The 21075-nt window shown below is 42.7% G+C and overlaps 1 protein-coding gene across 2 annotated transcripts in view; it reads left to right on the forward strand.

Annotated features, from left to right (window-relative positions):
• The window catches only part of TAB3 (TGF-beta activated kinase 1 (MAP3K7) binding protein 3), a 64785-nt gene that overhangs the window by 37190 nt on the left and 6520 nt on the right, over positions 1 to 21075 (forward strand). For both annotated transcript variants that reach the window (XM_040424997.1, XM_040424998.1), the window contains exons 3-6: positions 493 to 1873; positions 11865 to 12025; positions 17270 to 17363; positions 18869 to 18958. In XM_040424997.1, the coding sequence (XP_040280931.1) occupies positions 493 to 1873; positions 11865 to 12025; positions 17270 to 17363; positions 18869 to 18958 (1726 nt within the window). The remainder of the gene's footprint in view (positions 1 to 492; positions 1874 to 11864; positions 12026 to 17269; positions 17364 to 18868; positions 18959 to 21075) is intronic.

Here is a 21075-nt window from a genome sequence, read left to right on the forward strand (position 1 = left end):
TTTAGGTACACAGACGTTTGAGAAAAGTATGTTAAATTATGGCTCGGCGGAGGCGAACGTTCACGTGTTGTGAATATGGACAAAGGGCAAGTCGCTGCCAGACAACTCTGGTGGCGGTAGATCAGAAATGTTGAGAGCTGTCAATCCGATCCTTTATTCCTCTGACAACTGCTTTTTTTTTGCCTGCATTTTTTTTGCTCCAATGACTGCAGTGGGGAAAACCGCATCAAACCGTTCCAAGATAATTTGCTAAACTGTGTGTGTAAAATTGTGTGTATTTATTAGTAAATGAATGTATATAATGTACTTACGGTACATTATATACTAATTATGGGTCGATATCTACTTTCAGAGAAATAGCTTATGGGGTATTTTGTACAGTTTTTGCATATATTTGAAGACTGCCTATGGAAACTACATGATGCTTTTTTTTTTTTTTTTGCCATTTCTATTTGTGATTTTCTTTTGTTTCTTTTTATTATCTGATTAAAGAACAATGGCAATATTGAAGCTTGCCACAGAGTGCTGCGCCAAGAAAGCTGCAAGTACCTTTATATGGAGGGCCACAATCCAGAGGACAGCAGAACCAACGGCAATCTTTTGCACATCAATCTTGGCATCCATTCAGGCACTAATTTCCAGGGAGGAGATGGAACACAAGTAAATGGACGTCCCCTGGTTCACAGTTCAAGTGACGGCCACATTGACCCACAGCGTACTTCTGGCAAGTTTATCTGTTTGGTTGAGCCCCAGTCGGCGCCAGCAATTGTGGCACAGAATTTCAACCCATTTTTTTTGAATGACCAGAGTCGAAACTCGCCGACTCCACCCCCACAGCCTCTTCAGCAGCAAGGTGTGAACGCCTCAGCTATGCAAGCTTCGGTGCCAACATATATGCACTTACCTCACTATAGTCCAAATCCAATTACCGTAACAGTGTCGCAAAATATACCTTCTGCTCACAACGTGCCAAGAGCTTTACAAATTGTTCCCCAAGTTCAAAGCAATCCTTACGGGACTCCAAACTCCATTTACATAAGGCAGTCATCACAAAATTCTCCAGGCAGGCAAACCCCACAGAACTCCCCTTGGACGCAATCTCCTCCAGTTCCTCTGCCTAGCTATAGTCCTTGTCCTCTTCCTTTATACTCGCAAGGTTATCAACCTACACAATATTCTCCAAAGCAGACTCAGATCCCACAGTCTGCTTTTTGTTCCCCTCCCACATCTCAATGCACATCTCCTTACAGCTCTCCACAGCATCACAGCCACCAGACTTCCCATGTGTTTATGCCACCTAGTCCATCAACCGCTTCACCTCATTCTTATCAGCAAGCTCCACCTTCTTATCCTAAACAAAGTAGCTTATCCTATCTTCCCTATGGATCTGGCATGAATAAGGCTCCTATGAACAAGATAGAAATTACTGTGGAGTCACCGCAAAGACCAGGAACGGCGATGAATAGAAGTCCTTCACCAATAAGTCATCAGTCTTCCCAGAGGAGCCAACCGTCTGCATATGCCTCGAATGCACGGCCAGGGTCTCCATCAAGAGCGATGCCTGGCCAGCCAAAGACTCCTTATGGTGTTAACCCATTGTATATTACATACACACAACCACCTGCCACTTCTGGCTCTCCAACCCCTTCTCCTCGTGTCCTGATGTCCCCATCTAACCCAGCTTTTTTAAAAATCACTGTTGCACGGGCTCCTACTGAAAATCTTTTAAATATTGTGGACCAAGAGCAGCATCCAGGGACTCCAGAACCTATACAGCCCATTTCTTTGATGCCAATTTCAGGTGTAGAAAAAGGTGTTCCCAAATACCACAGAAGTTCAAGTTCTGGCTCAGATGATTACGCGTATACACAAGGTACTCTTTTCTTCTTTTTTGGCAAGTGGCTAATTAATTGTCATCATTAATGCACTAAAGTCTTGTTTAATAATGCAGAAATTGTGATGATTAAGTGAACAGCTTTTTAATTGGGTTTATATTCAGCATCTTTTAAAGCAGGATTTTTTAGACAATTTAAGAAATGCACTTTTGCTGTAAGCTACTGAATCCCTTCTATGCAGAGATGTGGTCACTGAGAGCTTCTGATTACGTCTTAGTTGCCAACAATTCCAGATCTACCTGGATTGCCCTGCACTGGCCTGTGTAATGGGACCACAAAGGTGTCTTTACACATACAGATTTCTGTAGCAGAGTACTCTTACCCAGATTCCTGTGCCCAGGAGGCCCTGACTTCTGCCCAGTATATTCTCAGGCTATAGTAATGTGTACATGCATCCTGTAATGTTATTAAGCTGCATAATCTGGGGACAGGTCTACTGCACTGTTGGCGCTCAACAAGCACAGTGAATTAATGAGTCCGTGGTATTGGTGAGGGGATCACTTCTTGTCCCCCTCCCTCGCTAGCAACTGATGGCCACGGAATATGCATGCCGATAGGACCGCCGTCAGCCTCTCACTATAGTATTGCATCCTGCAGTATTATTATGCTGCATAATATGAGGAACGGTTTGCCGTACTGTTGGATAATAGGAGTGATCATGAGCATAGCAGATCAATACTTATGAGCCCATGTTATTGATGAGGGGATCACTTTTTGCCTCCCTTCCCCACTAGCGACTGATCGCCATTGAATATGCATGCCGATAAGATCGCCGTCAATCTCTGGTGACAGGCGAGTAGGAAAACGCCTCATGTGAATATGGCAGGCTATGAGGCCATCCATCTTTGTTAGGTTTTATTAGGCAAATGGTGAAATTTGTGTATTATTTTTTTTTTTTGGGGGTTGATAGTGCAGCAGACCTGTCCACCTGTCAGTAACACACAGGACACCCGCCTGATTCTTCATGGTAATTAAATCTAACATGATCTCTTAGGGCAGCATGAAAATATGATGAACTATCTGACAAGTAAAACGGCAAGCAGCTCTAGTTGTAATGTTTCTATGGGTCTGCATTGTGTAATGTTCCCTATGAGTCAGAAGCATGCACTGTGCTTAATCCATAAATCCATGTGGGATTAGGCTGATAATGCTACTATGCACATACTGGAAATAAATATGAACTGCGTGTACCGTAAAGGGTTACTTTCCCTGGATTTCAAAGGTATGTGTATTGCTGTATGGCATATTTGCTGCTTATAGAAATAAGGTTTGCTAAAAATGCTGTTATATACTTCGGTATACACTGTGACATCAAATCGAGCTTCCCGAAGATGCTGAAGACCTGCAGCTAATGTGACCAGTGTGCTTGTCTCATGAATATGAAGCTCTTGTGCAATGCATTTATTCTTCTAATTCATGCGCGGAGATTCAGAATAAAAGGCGGCACTTACCATTTATTTGTATCCCCTGAACCGCTTGGATACAATTAATAGTCATAAAGACCCCGCTGCCCCAGATGGGTACAGATCCGACCAAATTGTAGTAGATTGACTATATCGAGACAATTGTCTATCTCTGTTAGGTCAAGCGTGGACTCCACAATAACTCTCGTCTGCACCTCCTATATTGGATAGGACGGAATGGCCAAGAATAGTGAAGTACTGCTAGCACTTGGTATCAAACCAGTATTTATTATACTTGCAAGATTCCAGAAAACATAGACATGTAAAATTGGTCTCCCATCACTCGCCCGACTCAGGTTTCGCCTCCGCTTCGTCAGGGGCTTGGATACAAATAAATGGTAAAGTTATTTGAAGACGCTGGTGAGTGCCGCCTTTTATTATAAATCTCTGTGCATCAATTGTATACAGGGTGGGCCATTTATATGGATACACCTTAATAAAATGGGAATGGTTGGTGATATTAGCTTCCTGTTTGTGGCACATTAGTATATGTGAGGGGAGGAAACTTTTCAAGATGGGTGGTGACCATGGCGGCCATTTTGAAGTCGGCCATGTTGAATCCAACTTTTGTTTTTTCAATAGGAAGAGGGTCATGTGACACATCAAACTTATTGGGAATTTCACAAGAAAAACAATGGTGTGCTTGGTTTTAACGTAACTTTATTCTTTCATGAGTTATTTACAAGTTTCTGACCACTTATAAAATGTGTTCAATGTGCTGCCCATTGTGTTGGATTGTCAATGCAACCCTCTTCTCCCACTCTTCACACACTGATAGCAACACCGCAGGAGAAATGCTAGCACAGGCTTCCAGTATCCGTAGTTTCAGTTGCTGCACATCTCCTATCTTAACAGCATAGACAATTGCCTTCAGATGACCCCAAAGATAAAAGTCTAAGGGCGTCAGATCGGGAGACCTTGGGGGCCATTCAACTGGCCCACGACGACCATTCCACTTTCCAGGAAACTGTTCATCTAGGAATGCTCGAACCTGACACCCATAATATGGTGGTGCACCATCTTGCTGGAAAAACTCAGGGAACGTGCCAGCTTCAGTGCATAAAGAGGGAAACACATCATCATGTAGCAATTTCGCATATCCAGTGGCCTTGAGGTTTCCATTGATGAAGAATGGCCCCAATATCTTTGTACCCCATATACCACACCATACCATCCATTTTTTTGTTCCAACAGTCTTGGAGGGATCTATCCAATGTGGGTTAGTGTCAGACCAATAGCGGTGGTTTTGTTTGTTAACTTCACCATTCACATAAAAGTTTGCCTCATCACTGAACAAAATCTTCTGCGTAAACTGAGGGTCCTGTTCCAATTTTTGTTTTGCCCATTCTGCAAATTCAGTGCGCCGATCTGGGTCATCCTCGTTGAGATGCTGCAGTAGCTGGAGTTTGTAAGGGTGCCATTTGTGAGTAGCTAATATCCGCCGAAGGGATGTTCAACTAATGCCACTCTCCAGTGACATGCTGCGAGTGCTACGCTGTGGGCTCTTGCTGAATGAAGCTAGGACAGCCACTGATGTTTCTTCATTAGAGACAGATTTCATGCGTCCACATTTTGGCAAATCCAACACTGAACCAGTTTCACGAAACTTAGCAAGCAGTTTGCTAACTGTAGCATGGGAGATGGGTGGTCTCGTAGGGTGTCTTGCATTGAAATCTGCTGCAATGACCCGGTTACTGCGTTCACCAGACATCAACACAATTTCTATCCGCTCCTCACGTGTTAACCTCGGCGAGATGTCAATGGCTGTAAACAAAGAGAAACTTGTAAATAACTCATGAAAGAATAAAGTTACGTTAAAACCAAGCACACCATTGTTTTTCGTGTGAAAAGGGGGGAAACTTTTCAAGATGGGTGGTGACCATGGCGGCCATTTTGAAGTCGGCTATTTTGAATCCAACTTTTGTTTTTTCAATAGGAAGCATTTTGAAGTCGGCTATTTTGAATCCAACTTTTGTTTTTTCAATAGGAAGAGGGTCATGTGACACACATGACCCTCTTCCTATTGAAAAAACAAAAGTTGGATTCAAAATAGCCGACTTCAAAATGGCCGCCATGGTCACCACCCATCTTGAAAAGTTTCCCCCCTCACATATACTAATGTGCCACAAACAGAAAGTTAATATCACCAACCATTCCCATTTAATTAAAGTGTATCCATATAAATGGCCCACCCTGTATTTATCTTTGCGAGGAGGCACAGCGAATATAAGTCTTATTACAGACAATGTCGCTCCGTATAGTGGCTACATGAGGGTGCGTCAGCAGTGCCATCACAAGTGACTGTCTCTTGTATCAGGACAAGTCACATTATGGAGTAGTGTATTCACAGAAACCGCATCCTTCATTGTGTATGTAAGAGTTACCCTAAGTTCACACTTGCGCGTTTTACAGCGCGTTCCTACGCGCTGTAAAACGCTCAACAAGGAGAAACCAATGCTTCCCTATGGGAATGGTTCTCACCTGGGCGTTTTACAGCGCGTACGATCGCGCTGTAAAACGCCCGACGCTCAAAAAAGTTCTTGAGCTTTTTTGGGGCGTTTTGTCGCGCGTTCCCGTACATAGACTTTCGGGAACGCGCGACAATGGGCGTTCGCTTGTCTCTGTATGCGCGATTGTAAACGGCGGTACAATCGCGCATACAGAGCGCTCCATCGCGAACGCTCAGGTCTGAACCCAGCGTTGGGGACCATTCAGACGGCCGTAGTGCTTTGCAGATCAGCAATTTGCACGGATACCGGCCATGTGCAGTCCGCAATTTGCGGGCCACACATGGCCGCAACCATAATACAAAATGCCTATTCATGTCCGTGATTGCGGTCAAGAATAGGACCCATTCTCCCACGGATGCGGACAGCACACGGTGTACTGTCCGCATCTTTTGCGGCCCAATTGAAATAAAATGGATCCAATACGGCCATCTGAACAAACCCTTAAGATGAGGTTTAGTCGCTGTCTCTTATAAATCTTGAACAACGGTGCCAGTATGTGCCAATAAGAATTAGACGAGATAATATACAGGCAGGTACTAGAGGCTGGAGTCTTATATTAATGGCAGAGCCATGCTTTATCTGTCTATAGATAAACTGAAGCGAGAATTAACACACAGCTAGATTACAGAAAAAGGCGTATCTTTAGTATCCGAAAGGGAACTTAACTAAAATGAAGTACGGTAGTACTACCAGGAAATGAAGACACTCAGTTATCCTGATGTTGTTTTTTTTTTATTTTATTTTTTTATCATTTGTTAAATGCATATTTTTTTTTTATATCTTGGGATTTTTTAAATAAAATGTTTCTGTTTGAGCTGTTTTCCACTTATTACTAGTATTAGAATGAATGGAAACTGAGCCGCAGTAACCTGGCACGGCCTCTACACAGTACAGTGGACGTACACTTCTGCTTCCCTTTCCGTTCCCTGTTTTGTTTTTACCGCCATCAGCTGCCAAATACATATTCGGTTTCTGAGTGTTGAATCCCCCACTAATCTGATACGGATGACCTATCATGAAGATGGGTCATTAGTTATCTACAGGCTGAAAAGCCCCTTTAACCCTTTAAGGACCCTGGGATTTTCCATTTTTGCGTTTTTGTTTTTCACACCCCGCCTTTCCATAGTCCTAACTTTTTTATTTTTCCATTCACATAGCCTTATGAGGGCTTATTTTTTGCGGGACAAGTTGTACTTTCTAATGGCACCCTTTACTGTTGCATACCATGTAGTAGGGAGCGGGGAAAAAATTCAAAATGGGGTAGAATTGGGGAAAAAACGCAATTTTGATCATTCTCCAGGTCAATCCGTATACAACTATACCACACTTGTATAATTTTTCCTGCGCTTTAATACTGAAAAAAAATTTAAAACCTTTTGAGGAAATTTTTTTTTTCTTCCATAACCGTATTCTGACCCCCTATAACTTTTTTGTAGCTATGTGTACGGGGCTGTGTGAGGGCTAATTTTTTGCTGGACGATCTGTTCTTTTCAGTAATAATTGTAAGTGTGTGCCACTTTTTGATCACGTTTTATTAAAAAAATTATTGGGTAGTTGAAGTGACAAAAAACGTATTTTTATTTCAGCTACGCCATTTGCCGTATGCCATTATTATTGTTATATTTTAATAGTATGGGCATTTTCGCACGCAGCGATGCCCATGATGTTTATTTTTTTTATTGGTTAAGTATTTTTATTTTAATCAAAGAGGGGTGATTTGAACTTTTTAGTTTTTTTTTTATATTTGTAAAAACTTTTATTTTATTTTTAACTTGGGTGACAATAACTGGCAATCATTCAATTGCCCATATTATTCAGTGATGGCTAAATAGCCATCATTGAAGACTTCATTTGCACTATATCAATACAAGGCTGCCACCTAGTGTTGTATTGATATATACATCTAATTGACTCTGAAGCCTGTTTGAGGCTTCGGTCAATTAGCTCAAGGTAACAGGTCCCCCCGTTCTCAGCCGGGGAACGCTGTTACTGGACCGGAAGTGCGGGTCTTCCAGTTCCGGTCTGCGCAGATGCCGTGGTCACATTTGACCAATGCATCTGAAAGGTAAGATGTATGTTATCAGCCTTATGGCTGATCGCATACATATGCCACGGGTCTCTTCTATTTAAAATAGCAGAAACCCCGCGGCTAAGGTGCCCGTTGCATTCGCGAGCGGGCGCCCCATGTTTAGGGATCGGACCCATGACGTACAGCTACGTCATGGGTCCTTAAAGGGTTAAAGAGGACCTTTCCAGACATGTCTGTTTTAGTAACTGCTTGTTTTCATCATGTAATAACATTTCTGGAACATCTTGTCTTTATTTTTCCTGCTAGAAATGATGAATGACTTTCCTGCAATTCGAAGCAATGGTCCCACAGGGGTGTTAACAGTTGGGGTGTGTACCGGCACAGTCGGACACTGACAGCACTGATTGAATAGTGTCGGACTGTGCAGAAACACACCTCGTACTGGTGACACCCATCTGAACCTTCACAGCAAACTGCTATTAATTAATTTATAACTTCTAGCAGGAATAATGAACAAATGATATAGCATAGAAGAATAAATGCTCCAGAATTATATGTGGAAAGCAGTTATTTACTAAAACAGACGGGAGACTGGTTCTCCTTAACATACAGAATATATCCATTATTATTAATACATTAGAGTGCACAGTTAAGGAATGAGAATCGCACATGACAGGCGGCCTATGGCCGTTTTGCACGCTCACAGGTAGGTCATCAATATTAGATCGGCAAAGGTCTGACTCCCTGCACCCCCTGTTTGAGGCTGCAGCATTTGTGAGAGCACTGCGTCCTCTTCAGTGTTTGTCATAACGAGACAACACGCAGTGTAATGTTGGAGGAAGCAGCACTTGTATGAGCACCACCTCCCCTTTAAACAGTTGACCAGTGAGGGTGGAGGGTGTTAGACTCCCACCATTTTGATATTGATCATCAATATACTGACACTGCACAACCCTTTTTAAAGGGGTTTTCTGAGAGTTTTACACTGATGACCTGTCCTCTGGCACCCACAGTAGTGCAGCGGCCTTCTCTCGGCAAACCAAGCACAGCACCGTACATTGTATAGCGGCTGTGCTTGGTATCGCAGCTCATTCCCATTCACTTCAGTGTGGCTGAGCTACGCCTAGGCCATGTGACCGATGAACTTGACATCACACGGCCTAGGAAAACCTGGAGAAGGGCGTGGCTATAGATGATCGGCTGGGGTCCAGGGTGTCAGACCCCCACCGATCAGATACTGATGACTTATCCAGAGGATAGGTCATCAGTAGGGATGAGCGAATCGACTTCGGATGCTTCATCCGAAGTCGATTCACATAACACTTTGTTAGAATACTGTACGGAACGAGTGCACCATACAGTATTAGAATGTATTGGCTCAGATGAGCCGAAGTTATTACTTTGTGAAGTCTTGGGAGACTTTGAGTAATAACTTCAGAAATTAATTTCTACTGTAAAAAACCTTTGTACAGAGTTTTGGTTCGGTTCCAGGTGGTACGAGACTTCGCAAAGTAATAACTTCAGCTAATCTGAGCCAATACATTCTAATACTGTACAAAGTTTTATGCGAATCAACTTCGGAGGAAGCGTCCAAAGTCAATTCGCTCATCCCTAATCAGTGTTAAACTCCCAGAAAACCCCTTTCAGCTTTATATATAGGAACCTGTTGCACACTAGGCACTACCATTTGCTGCCTAGTGTGCAGGATCACACCTGTCTAGGATTGATATACAGTCCTGATCAAAAGTTTAAGACCACTTGAAAAATGGCAAAAAATCATATTTAGCATGGCTGGATCTTAACAAGGTTCCAAGTAGAGCTTCAACATGCAACAAGAAGAAATGGGAGTGAGACAAAACATTTTTTGAGGATTCAATTTAATGAAAACAACGAATAAACTGAAACAGGCTGTTTTTCAGCTGATCAAAAGGTTAGGACCACACCTCCAAAGAAAACCGAAATCCAACTTCCAAACATGAACTCAGTAATGAGTAGCTCCGCCGTTATTGTTTATCACTTCAAAAATTCGTTTCAACATGCTTGCTGCAAGCGTTTCCATGAGGTGAGTGGGAACATTTCTGCAAGTGGTGAAGACGGCCGCACGAAGGCCATCTACTGTCTGGAACTGTTGTCCATTTTTGTAAACTTCCCTTGCCATCCATCCCCAAAGGTTCTCAATCGGATTTAGATCAGGGGAGCACACAGGATGGGCCAAAAGAGTGATGTTATTCTCCTGGAAGAAGTCCCTTGTCCTGCTGGCATTGTGTACTGTAGCGTAGTCCTGTTGAAAAACCCAGTCGTTACCACACAGACGAGGGCCCTCAGTCATGAGGAATGCTCTCTGCAACATCTGGACATAGCCAGCGGCCGTTTGACGCCCCTGCACTTCCTGAAGCTCCATTGTTCCACTGAAGGAAAAAGCACCCCAGACCATTATGGCGCCCCCTCCACTGTGGCGCGTAGCAAACATCTCAGGTGGGATCTGCTTGTCATGCCAGTAACGTTGGAAACCATCAGGACCGTCAAGGTTACATTTTTTCTCATCAGCGAATTACTTCTCATCCGCCTTTGAATGTCCCATGTTTGGTGCTCTCTTTGAAGACGTTTTTTGTTTTTGAAGCCCTTCAGTCTCAGATGCCGTCTGATGGTTATGGGGCTGCAGTCAGCACTAGTAAGGGCCTTAATTTGGGTCGAGGATCGTCCAGTCCAGTGTCTTGACGGACAGCCAATTGGATCCTCTGGCTCAGTGCTGATGAAATTTTTTGGGGTCTTCCACTTGACTTTTTTGTTCCATAACCCTCAGGATCATTTAGGAATTTAATAAATTCCAAATGACTGTCTTACTGCATCCCACCTCATCAGCGATGGCGCGCTGTGAGAGACCCTGCTTATGCAGTTCAACAACCAGACCACGTTCAAAAAGGGAGTTTTTTTGCCTTTGCCATCACAACGTGTGACTACCTGACAGAAAATGACAATGAATCCACATCTTTGCACAGATTTGGCCTTTTAAAGGCATGTGGTCCTAAACTTTTGATCAGCTGAAAAACAGCCTGTTTCAGTTTATTCGTTGTTTTCATTAAATTGAATGCTCAAAAAATGTTTTCTCACTCCCATTTCTTCTTGTTGCATGTTGAAGCTCTACTTGGAACCTTGTTAAGATCCAGCCATGCTAAATATGATTTTTTTGCCATTTTGGTCTTAAACTTTTGATCAGAACTGTATATTGTTACATGAGCTCTGAGTAGTAGCAACCATTTTTCTGTCTTGGATTGAATTTTGGCACAGCCCACCAATTTTGATGAGACTATCCAACCATCTAATATGTGTGGTGCTGTCCTGATAGCAGATGTCAGGGGATAGATTGGACATGTTGATATTTTGTAGCTACCCCCTCTCCCTGTTAAGAACATGCACTCTCAAACAAGGGAAGCATGCATGTTTATTGGGGAGTCGAAAGGAATAGCTGTTCGGCTAACTCCTATCTGTATGGTCAACCATAGTCATTTACTTCATGTTCACGAGATGTCTAATGGGAAGACCCACTTCTGGGACTGTCACCTATTTGGACAACAGGGACTCACAAGTGCAGACTGCATGGAGAGATGTATGCACATGTGCGCACTTCTTTTAAATGAATCTACGTGATTTACAGTAGCAGCAGGGCAAGCTGTAGATATATCAGAAATGTCTGCCATCCCCTTTTAGAGAAAAACCTTGCTGTCTGTGCAAAAATATTAAGGTTCAACCATGAGAAGTTAAATAATTTCTTAAAATTCTAATTTCATGTGATATGCATGACAACCACTAAAGGGCAAGGAAGCGTTGCAACATATATCAGATATTCTCAACTTACATTTCAGTGGAGAACGTCTCATAATGAAGGACACAATTTCCATTTGGTTTGACAGTACAAGATATTGACTACATAAGAAACCTCAATAATACAGTCTTCTCTTATACATAGCCTTATTGCTACACCAGCGTGCAAGAATGGAAAGACTTGCTAAGGAACTGAAACTTGAAAAACAGGGTCTGGAGATGTTGAAGGCAGAAGTGAATAGTATGGAGCATGATCTGATGCAAAGACGCCTGAGGAGAGTGAGCTGCACTACATCGATCCCAACTGTAAGCGGTCTGCCCCCTGGTGTTCACATCTGTCTCTTTAGTAAGAATACAGAGGCTCACTTCACTCTGTCATGGCTTCCATTGTTAGAGGGGCATTCCCATCTGAGACATTGATGGCATATCGCTATGATATACCATCAATGTACAGTCAGGTCCATAAATATTGGGACATCAACACAATTCTAACATTTTTGGCTCTATACACCACCACAATGGATTTGAAATGAAACAAACAAGATGTGCTTTAACTGCAGTCTGTCAGCTTTAATTTGAGGGTATTTACATCCAAATCGGGTGAACGGTGTATGAATTACGGACAAATAACTGTGGATCACTAATGAATATAGGACCAGGCACTCCGATATAGAATCAAATGAGATAACTATTTATTGGAGGTATTTCTTCCTAAAATGGCAGTGTAAAATAAATATTAAAAATAGAGTAAGCAGTATTAAATACAGAAAATAGCAGCAATAGGTATAAATTACATTAAATACACAAAATAGCAGCAATGGGTATAACTCATAGGAGACCGCAATCAGTTGATATTCATCGAAGGGCCCGAATGTGCTGCAATGTGAACCCGCAATCGGATGGTCGTGGTTTGTTATATTACTTGCTGAAATCGCCCTTTCAAGCAGTTATGTTTATATTGCTCCTCCCAGAGATATAGACAGAGCATAAGTAAACAGTCACAGGAACTTAAAGGGGTTATCCGAGTTATGGGAAAAAAAATAAAACCTAACAAAATTAATCAGGATATACATATACATTAGTCAAGCTTGATTTTTTTGAAAAAAGAACGATCCTTACACCTTTTCCAGGTTCTGTTATTGCTGTGTTTACATGCAGCAGTAACAACAATGACTCATCTCTCCCTCATGAATATTTGTGGGAGGGGTTGAGCTATTAGCCGCAGTTAGAAAGTTGGAGGTAGCCGCGGCACAAGTGAGGATCGCGCATGCGCGATCAACTCACAGCCGCACGGACTGTAATGCAGAGAGGTGGGGGCGTGGCCAAGGCTGATGACGTTCCGTTGACATAGCTTAGTCACTCCGACAAGCAGAGAGCTCCATGTCAACGGAACGTCACAGCTGATGACGTGGGCGGTCACATGACTGTTTAGTGTAGCAGAGAAACGGCACAAGATAGGTACAGTAAGTGATTTAGGAAAACTAAGGTATAGGAGAAATAAAGCCATAAAGATAAGGTTAAGTTAACTCGGATAACCCCTTTAAGGTATCAAACAGACACAGTGCGATATTGTATCAAGGTGGCGTCCCACCTACTAAACGCAACTGTACCACTTTTACCTATGTCCAGCTGGTGTCTTCTTATCTGTACTGATCTTCTTGTGTATGTATTACGACAGTTTACATATGTGCCTCCCACTTGTTAAGGGACCAAAAGTAATGGGACAATTGGCTTCTCAGTTGTTCCATGGCCAGGTGTGTGTTATTCCCTCATTATCCTAATTACAATGAGCAGATAAAAGGTCCAGAGTTCATTTCAAGTGTGCTATTTGCATTTGGAAACTGTTGCTGTCAACTCTCAAGATGAAATCCAAAGAGCTGTCACTATCAGTGACGCAAGCCATCATTAGGCTGAAAAAAACAAAACAAACCCATCATCGAGATAGCAAAAACATTAGGCTTGGCCAAAACAACTGTTTGGAACATTCTTAAAAAGAATGAACGCATCGGTGAGCTCAGCAACACCAAAAGACCCGGAAGACCACGGAAAACAACTGTGGTGGATGACCAAAGAATTCTTTCCCTGGTGAAGAAAACACCCTTCACAACAGTTGGCCAGAACAAGAACACTCTCCAGGAGGTAGGTGTATGTGTGTCAAAGTCAACAATCAAGAGAAGACTTCACCAGAGAATACAGAGGCTTCACCACAAGATGTAAACCATTGGTGAGCCTCAAAAACAGGAAGGCCAGATTAGAGTTTGCCAAACGACATCTAAAAACGTCTTCACAGTTCTGGAACAACATCCTATGGACAGATGAGACCAAGATCAACTTGTACCAGAGTGATGGGAAGAGACTAGTATGGAGAAGGAAAGGAACTGCTCATGATCCTAAGCATACCACCTCATCAGTGAAGCATGGTGGTGGTAGTGTCATGGCGTGGGCATGTATGGCTGCCAATGGAACTGGTTCTCTTGTATTTATTGATGATGTGACTGCTGACAAAAGCAGCAGGATGAATTCTGAAGTGTTTCGGGCAATTCAGGGAGTGCAGAATTATTAGGCAAGTTGTATTTTTGAGGATTAATTTTATTATTGAACAACAACCATGTTCTCAATGAACCCAAAAAACTCATTAATATCAAAGCTGAATATTTTTGGAAGTAGTTTTTAGTTTGTTTTTAGTTTTAGCTATTTTAGGGGGATATCTGTGTGTGCAGGTGACTATTACTGTGCATAATTATTAGGCAACTTAACAAAAAACAAATATATACCCATTTCAATTATTTATTTTTACCAGTGAAACCAATATAACATCTCAACATTCACAAATATACATTTCTGACATTCAAAAACAAAACAAAAACAAATCAGTGACCAATATAGCCACCTTTCTTTGCAAGGACACTCAAAAGCCTGCCATCCATGGATTCTGTCAGTGTTTTGATCTGTTCACCATCAACATTGCGTGCAGCAGCAACCACAGCCTCCCAGACACTGTTCAGAGAGGTGTACTGTTTTCCCTCCTTGTAAATCTCACATTTGATGATGGACCACAGGTTCTCAATGGGGTTCAGATCAGGTGAACAAGGAGGCCATGTCATTAGATTTTCTTCTTTTATACCCTTTCTTGCCAGCCACGCTGTGGAGTACTTGGACGCGTGTGATGGAGCATTGTCCTGCATGAAAATCATGTTTTTCTTGAAGGATGCAGACTTCTTCCTGTACCACTGCTTGAAGAAGGTGTCTTCCAGAAACTGGCAGTAGGACTGGGAGTTGAGCTTGACTCCATCCTCAACCCGAAAAGGCCCCACAAGCTCATCTTTGATGATACCAGCCCAAACCAGTACTCCACCTCCACCTTGCTGGCGTCTGAGTCGGACTGGAGCTCTCTGCCCTTTACCAATCCAGCCACGGGCCCATCCATCTGGCCCATCAAGACTCACTCTCATTTCATCAGTCCATAAAACCTTAGAAAAATCAGTCTTGAGATATTTCTTGGCCCAGTCTTGACGTTTCAGCTTGTGTGTCTTGTTCAGTGGTGGTCTTCTTTCAGCCTTTCTTACCTTGGCCATGTCTCTGAGTATTGCACACCTTGTGCTTTTGGGCACTCCAGTGATGTTGCAGCTCTGAAATATGGCCAAACTGGTGGCAAGTGGCATCTTGGCAGCTGCACGCTTGACTTTTCTCAGTTCATGGGCAGTTATTTTGCGCCTTGGTTTTTCCACACGCTTCTTGCGACCCTGTTGACTATTTTGAATGAAACGCTTGATTGTTCGATGATCACGCTTCAGAAGCTTTGCAATTTTAAGAGTGCAGCATCCCTCTGCAAGATATCTCACTATTTTTGACTTTTCTGAGCCTGTCAAGTCCTTCTTTTGACCCATTTTGCCAAAGGAAAGGAAGTTGCCTAATAATTATGCACACCTAATATAGGGTGTTGATGTCATTAGACCACACCCCTTCTCATTACAGAGATGCACATCACCTAATATGCTTAATTGGTAGTAGGCTTTCGAGCCTATACAGCTTGGAGTAAGACAACATGCATAAAGAGGATGATGTGGTCAAAATACTCATTTGCCTAATAATTCTGCACGCAGTGTATTATCTACTCATATTCAGCCAAATGCTTCAGAACTCATTGGACGTCGCTTCACAGTGCAGATAGACAATGACCCAAAGCATACTGCAAAAGCAACCAAAGAGTTTTTTAAGGGAAAGAAGTGGAATGTTATGCAATGGCCAAATCAATCACCTGACCTGAATCCGATTGAGCATGCATTTCACTTGCTGAAGACAAAATTGAAGGGAAAATGCCCCAAGAACAAGCAGGAACTGAAGACAGTTGCAGTAGAGGCCTGGCAGAGCATCACCAGGGATGAAACCCAGCGTCTGGTGAGGTCTATGCGTTACAGACTTCAGGCTGTAATTGACTGCAAAGGATTTGCAACCAAGTATTAAAAAGGAAAGTTTGATGTATGATTATTATGTCCTATTACTTTTGGTCTCTTAACAAGTGGTAGGCACATATGCAAACTGTTGTAATTCTTACACCGTTCACCTGATTTGGATGTAAATACCCTCAAATTAAAGCTGACAGTCTGCAGTTAAAGCACATCTTGTAGTTTCATTTTAAATCCATTGTGGTGGTGTATAGAGCCAACAATTTCAGAATTGTGTCGATGTCCCAATATTTATGGTGTGGGACCCACCTCTGCGACCCGTTCCGATCTAGAGAATTGGGCCCCCAAAGTGAAGCGGACCACACTGCGCAATGAATGGAGAATGCACCGCACAAGCAGTCACCTCTCCATTCAGTGCTATGGGACTGGGGGAAATAGCCAAGCCAGTGCTTGGCTATTTTCAGAACTTTCATAGTGGTGAACGGAGGTTAGCCAAGCATGGGTGGCTGCTCTCTATTCACTTTGGGGAAGGGGTCCCTTTCTGGAGATAGGAGTGGGTCCCTAGAGGTATGCCATCAATCTCCCAGGGTGGAATACTGCTTTTAAAGCATTTTAACGGAAGTGTGAACAAAGCCTTAAGTGTCTGTCTGTTCATGTGTAGAGGGATATCATGAAGCAGCCATAGCTCAACTTGTTGTCCTCACTTTTTCCATTGCTTAGGCCCGATTTACACAATCGTCCTTGTGTTGGCCATATCTTTCGGACTGACCGCGGCTCCCTGACCCAAAGGGACTTTATCATAGTGTTTTTATTTAGTCAATTCCTGTCTGACCACAAGTCTATTGTACTGTATTCACAAGTTATATCGGGATGGAGCCGCAGTCCGGAGGCACACGGTCACTAGTGGCAGGACGGATCCGACAGGCTGTTCACCCGACAGAACAGGCTGCCGGAGGTCCGTGCCGCTAGTGTGAAAGTAGCCTTAGAGGAGCCGCGGTTGGTCCGGGACAATGTTTCCTGGACCAAGCACATGTCATGTAAATCTGTATGGCACATATCTTCTATTTTAACTGATTGTGCCTATTAGTTATAGTGTTTAGTTATGATTTCTGCTGCACCTCTCCCATTTTCTCTATCTTTTCAGCCAGAAGAGATGAACAGACTGAGGACCCTAAATAGGCAGCTGCAGATAAATATAGATTGTACACTGAAAGAAATCGACCTGCTTCAGTCAAGAGGTAGACATTAAAGATCCAATGTGACATTCACCATTTAGAATTTACTATAGTGATGACTTCAGTGCAGCCCTGCCGGTGACTGTGTGATGCTTGTACCACCACTGTTTTTACAGTAAAGCAATTGTTTGGTCCAGACAGCTTCTGCCAAAAGATGGGCTGATTGAATGCATTACTGAAACAAATGGCGTTTTTCATTGTACTATGCTATCGTACTGTAGGAGTAACTGCGGTGCGCAAATGCAATAAAGTCACGAAAGCTTGGTGAATAATTACAAAACTGTTTTTAATGTAAATCCAAAGTAACTAATTTGCAAATAAACTGGAGAATTATGGTTGTAAGTATCCATTAATATTTACTGGCCTCCCATTAAATCTTGTAATATTGTACATTATGCATACAGGTTCTGTTTGGCATGTGGCAGATATTGAAATGTTCTCCAAAGCCCTTACTTTTCATCTCGTAATAAATGTTTCCATCGCTTGCATTTTCTGGCCAGTTGACACTGAATTATTGGAGTTTAGTTTATACAAATTAGAGGATTTCCACCCAAAACTTATCTTTCCATATGTTGGCTGATCAATTAGAGGGAAAGGTATGGTCATTATGGGGTCATTTATTAACCTGAAATACGCCTATATTAGGTGTATTTCGGGCGCAGATTGCAGTGCAACGGTTCGTTTTGCTGCAGTCTGCGACTTTTCCCCAGTCACGCCAGGTCTAAAACAGTGGGCATGGAAGGGGACGGGCCGGCAGGCCCATCTGAATCATCATTTTCTACGCTAGGAAGGTGTCTTGCATTTAGAAGTTGCGCTGGGTGCGCCGAAGTTTTGTAGAGGCCGACTCCTCTACATAACTTTGGCGATCCACTGCCAGGGCTTTATTAAGACCAGCGTCTAGACTTTTAAATTTACTTTTCCTTTACTTACAGACACATTAGCATTCTTATGATTCAACAGCCATATGCAAAAGTGATACCAGGACGTTTAGAGCCATGGCTGTCACTTTTGGATTAACTGCTTTGCTAATCTTTGCTATTGACTGAATATACAGACAAAATGATGGACTTTTGTCACTTTTTATGCATTTAAAAAGTTTTTGTGTGGATTAAAAAATTTTTTTTTACTCAAAATGATAAATTACCTAATTCTTGCTCAGGTCAGGCCACCTCCGTTTACGCTGTTGCCTGCTGAAATGTCATGTGAATGGACCAGCCAATCACAGGCCACTAAAGTGACGAGTCAGCATGAGTGACGTCACTACAGAGGACCATGACTGGCTTCTAAGACCGGAGTGTAAACGGAAATGTGGTCATTATTTCTGCTAGGAGGACAGGACTTTAGTGTTTTAAAATCCTGTGAATTCTGGAAATGTATTTTTTTCTCTTGGATTCATTGATTCACTTGTTCTTACAAAGATCAGTTTAGATTTCATACCTGTTTCTCACTATTCTCTGTCATAGTCATTGGTTTATATAGTTTCTTTTAATTTTTAATTTTTTTTATAGGCGTGGGGAAACTTGATGCCAAGGCAATGAGCAACTTCTATGATAACATAGCTCCTGGTCCTGCTGTACCTTCCAACTCAAGTAAAAAAGGTATATTTAACAAGTTACAGGTGGGGTTCTTCCTTAAGGCCCCTTGCAGACGAGCTTGTCCAGATTAGGTCCGGATGCGTTGCGTCTGCGATCAGGGAAAATCATGCGAGTGTGTACGCAATTTCAGTCAGTTTTGATTGCGTTGGGTTGCTCAGTTTTTTCCGTGCGAGTGCAATGCGTTTTGCACGCGCGTGAAAAAAAACTGATTGTGGTGCCCAGACCCGAACCCAGACTTCTTCACTGAAGTTCGGGTTTGGGTTAGGTGTTCTGTAGATTTTATTATTTTCCCTTATAACATGGTTATAAGGGGAAATAATAGCATTCTTAATACAGAATGCTTACTAAAATGTGGCATGAGGGGTTAAAAAATAAAAATTAACTCACCTCCTCCACTTGTTCGTGCAGCCGGCATCATCATCTTTATTCTTCTTTCAGGACCTGCCAAAGGACCTTTGACGTAATCATGCTCACCACGTGGTGAGCACGGTGACGTCAGCGCAGGTCCTGCTGAATGACGATAGAAGATTCTATCTTCATTCAGCAGGACCTGCGCTGACGTCACAGCGCTCACCACGTGGTGAGCGCTATTACGTTATCAAAGGTCCTTTGGCAGGTCCTAAAAGAAGAAGAAAGAAGACATGCTGGCTGCGCAAACAAGTGGAGGAGGTGAGTTAATTTTTATTTTTTAACCCCTCATGCCACATTTTATTAAGAATGCTATTATTTTCCCTTATTAACCATGTTATAAGGGAAAATAATACAGTAAACTGACTTTAATGGGGTTGCTCATCCCTATCATCTCCTAGCAACCATGCATGAAAATCGCACTCCATCCGCACTTGCTTGCGGTTGCTTGCGATTTTCACGCATCCCCATTCATTTTCTATAAAATTCTGAATATAGGGCGTGCTGCATTTTTCACACAACGCACAAGTGATGCGTGAAAATCAACGCTCATCTGAACAGCCCCATTGAAGTGAATTGGTCCGGATTCAGTGCGCGTGCAATGCGTTCACCGCACACATTGCACCCGCACAGAATTCTCGCCCGTGTGAAAGGGGCCTAACTTTCCAGCTTTGAAAAAAAAAAACTTTGCATATTCTCTTGGGCATTGTGAATAATGCAAATGCTGGTCATCTGGCGCCACTCATCTGGTAATATCTCAAGCTAAGAGGAAAGGTAAGGAAGCACATAGCTGTAATAATCTCCTTATGTGTGTTTGTTATTTCCCAATTGCACACCATGATAAATAAACTAGAAAAGCAGTGCATTTTTCTCTCAGGCTGCAGCCGTGTCTTCTCCCTCTCCCCCCTCTGATGCTAGTGTACATGACCCAGGAAGTTTACGAGGAGGGAGCTGGGTTTAGTCTGAATAATTTTTGTCTACCCAGTGAGTGTGGCCATTTTGTTGGAAGGTATCTTTTAGTTACTTATAGTACAAATTAGATTAGGTAACAGCACCAACCATATTACCAGCTGTAGTATATACATCGTACCAGCCATAGTACATGAAGCCCAATATCTAATCTGCCCATTTACACAGCGATAATTCTTCTCTTCACTGTATAAGGCCCCTTTCACGCGAGTTTTCCACGCGGGTGTAATGCGTGACATGAACGAATTGCACCCGCACTGAATCCGAACCCATTCATTTCTATGGGGCTGTGCACACCAGCGGTGATTTTCACGCATCACTTTTGCGTTGCGTGAAAATCGCAGCATGTAATATATTCTGTGTTTTTCACGCAACGCAGTCCCCATAGAAGTGAATGGGGCTGCGTGAAAATCACAAGCATCCGCAAGCAAGTGCGGATACGGTGCGATTTTCACGCACGGTTGCTAGGAGGCGATCGGGATGGGGGCCCGATCATTATTATTTTCCCTTATAACATGGTTATAAGGGAAAATAATAGCATTCTTAATACAGAATGCATAGTACAATAGGGCTGGAGGGGTTAAAAAAAATAATATAACTCGCCTTAATCCACTTGATTGCGCAGCCCGGCTTCTCTTCTGTCTTCTTCTTTGCTGTGCACAGGAAAAGGACCTTTGATGACGTCACTGTGCTCATCACATGGTCCGTCACATGATCCATCACCATGGTAAAAGATCATGTGA

Source organism: Bufo bufo, chromosome 3, assembly GCF_905171765.1.
Source record: "Bufo bufo chromosome 3, aBufBuf1.1, whole genome shotgun sequence".
NCBI lineage: Eukaryota > Metazoa > Chordata > Amphibia > Anura > Bufonidae > Bufo > Bufo bufo.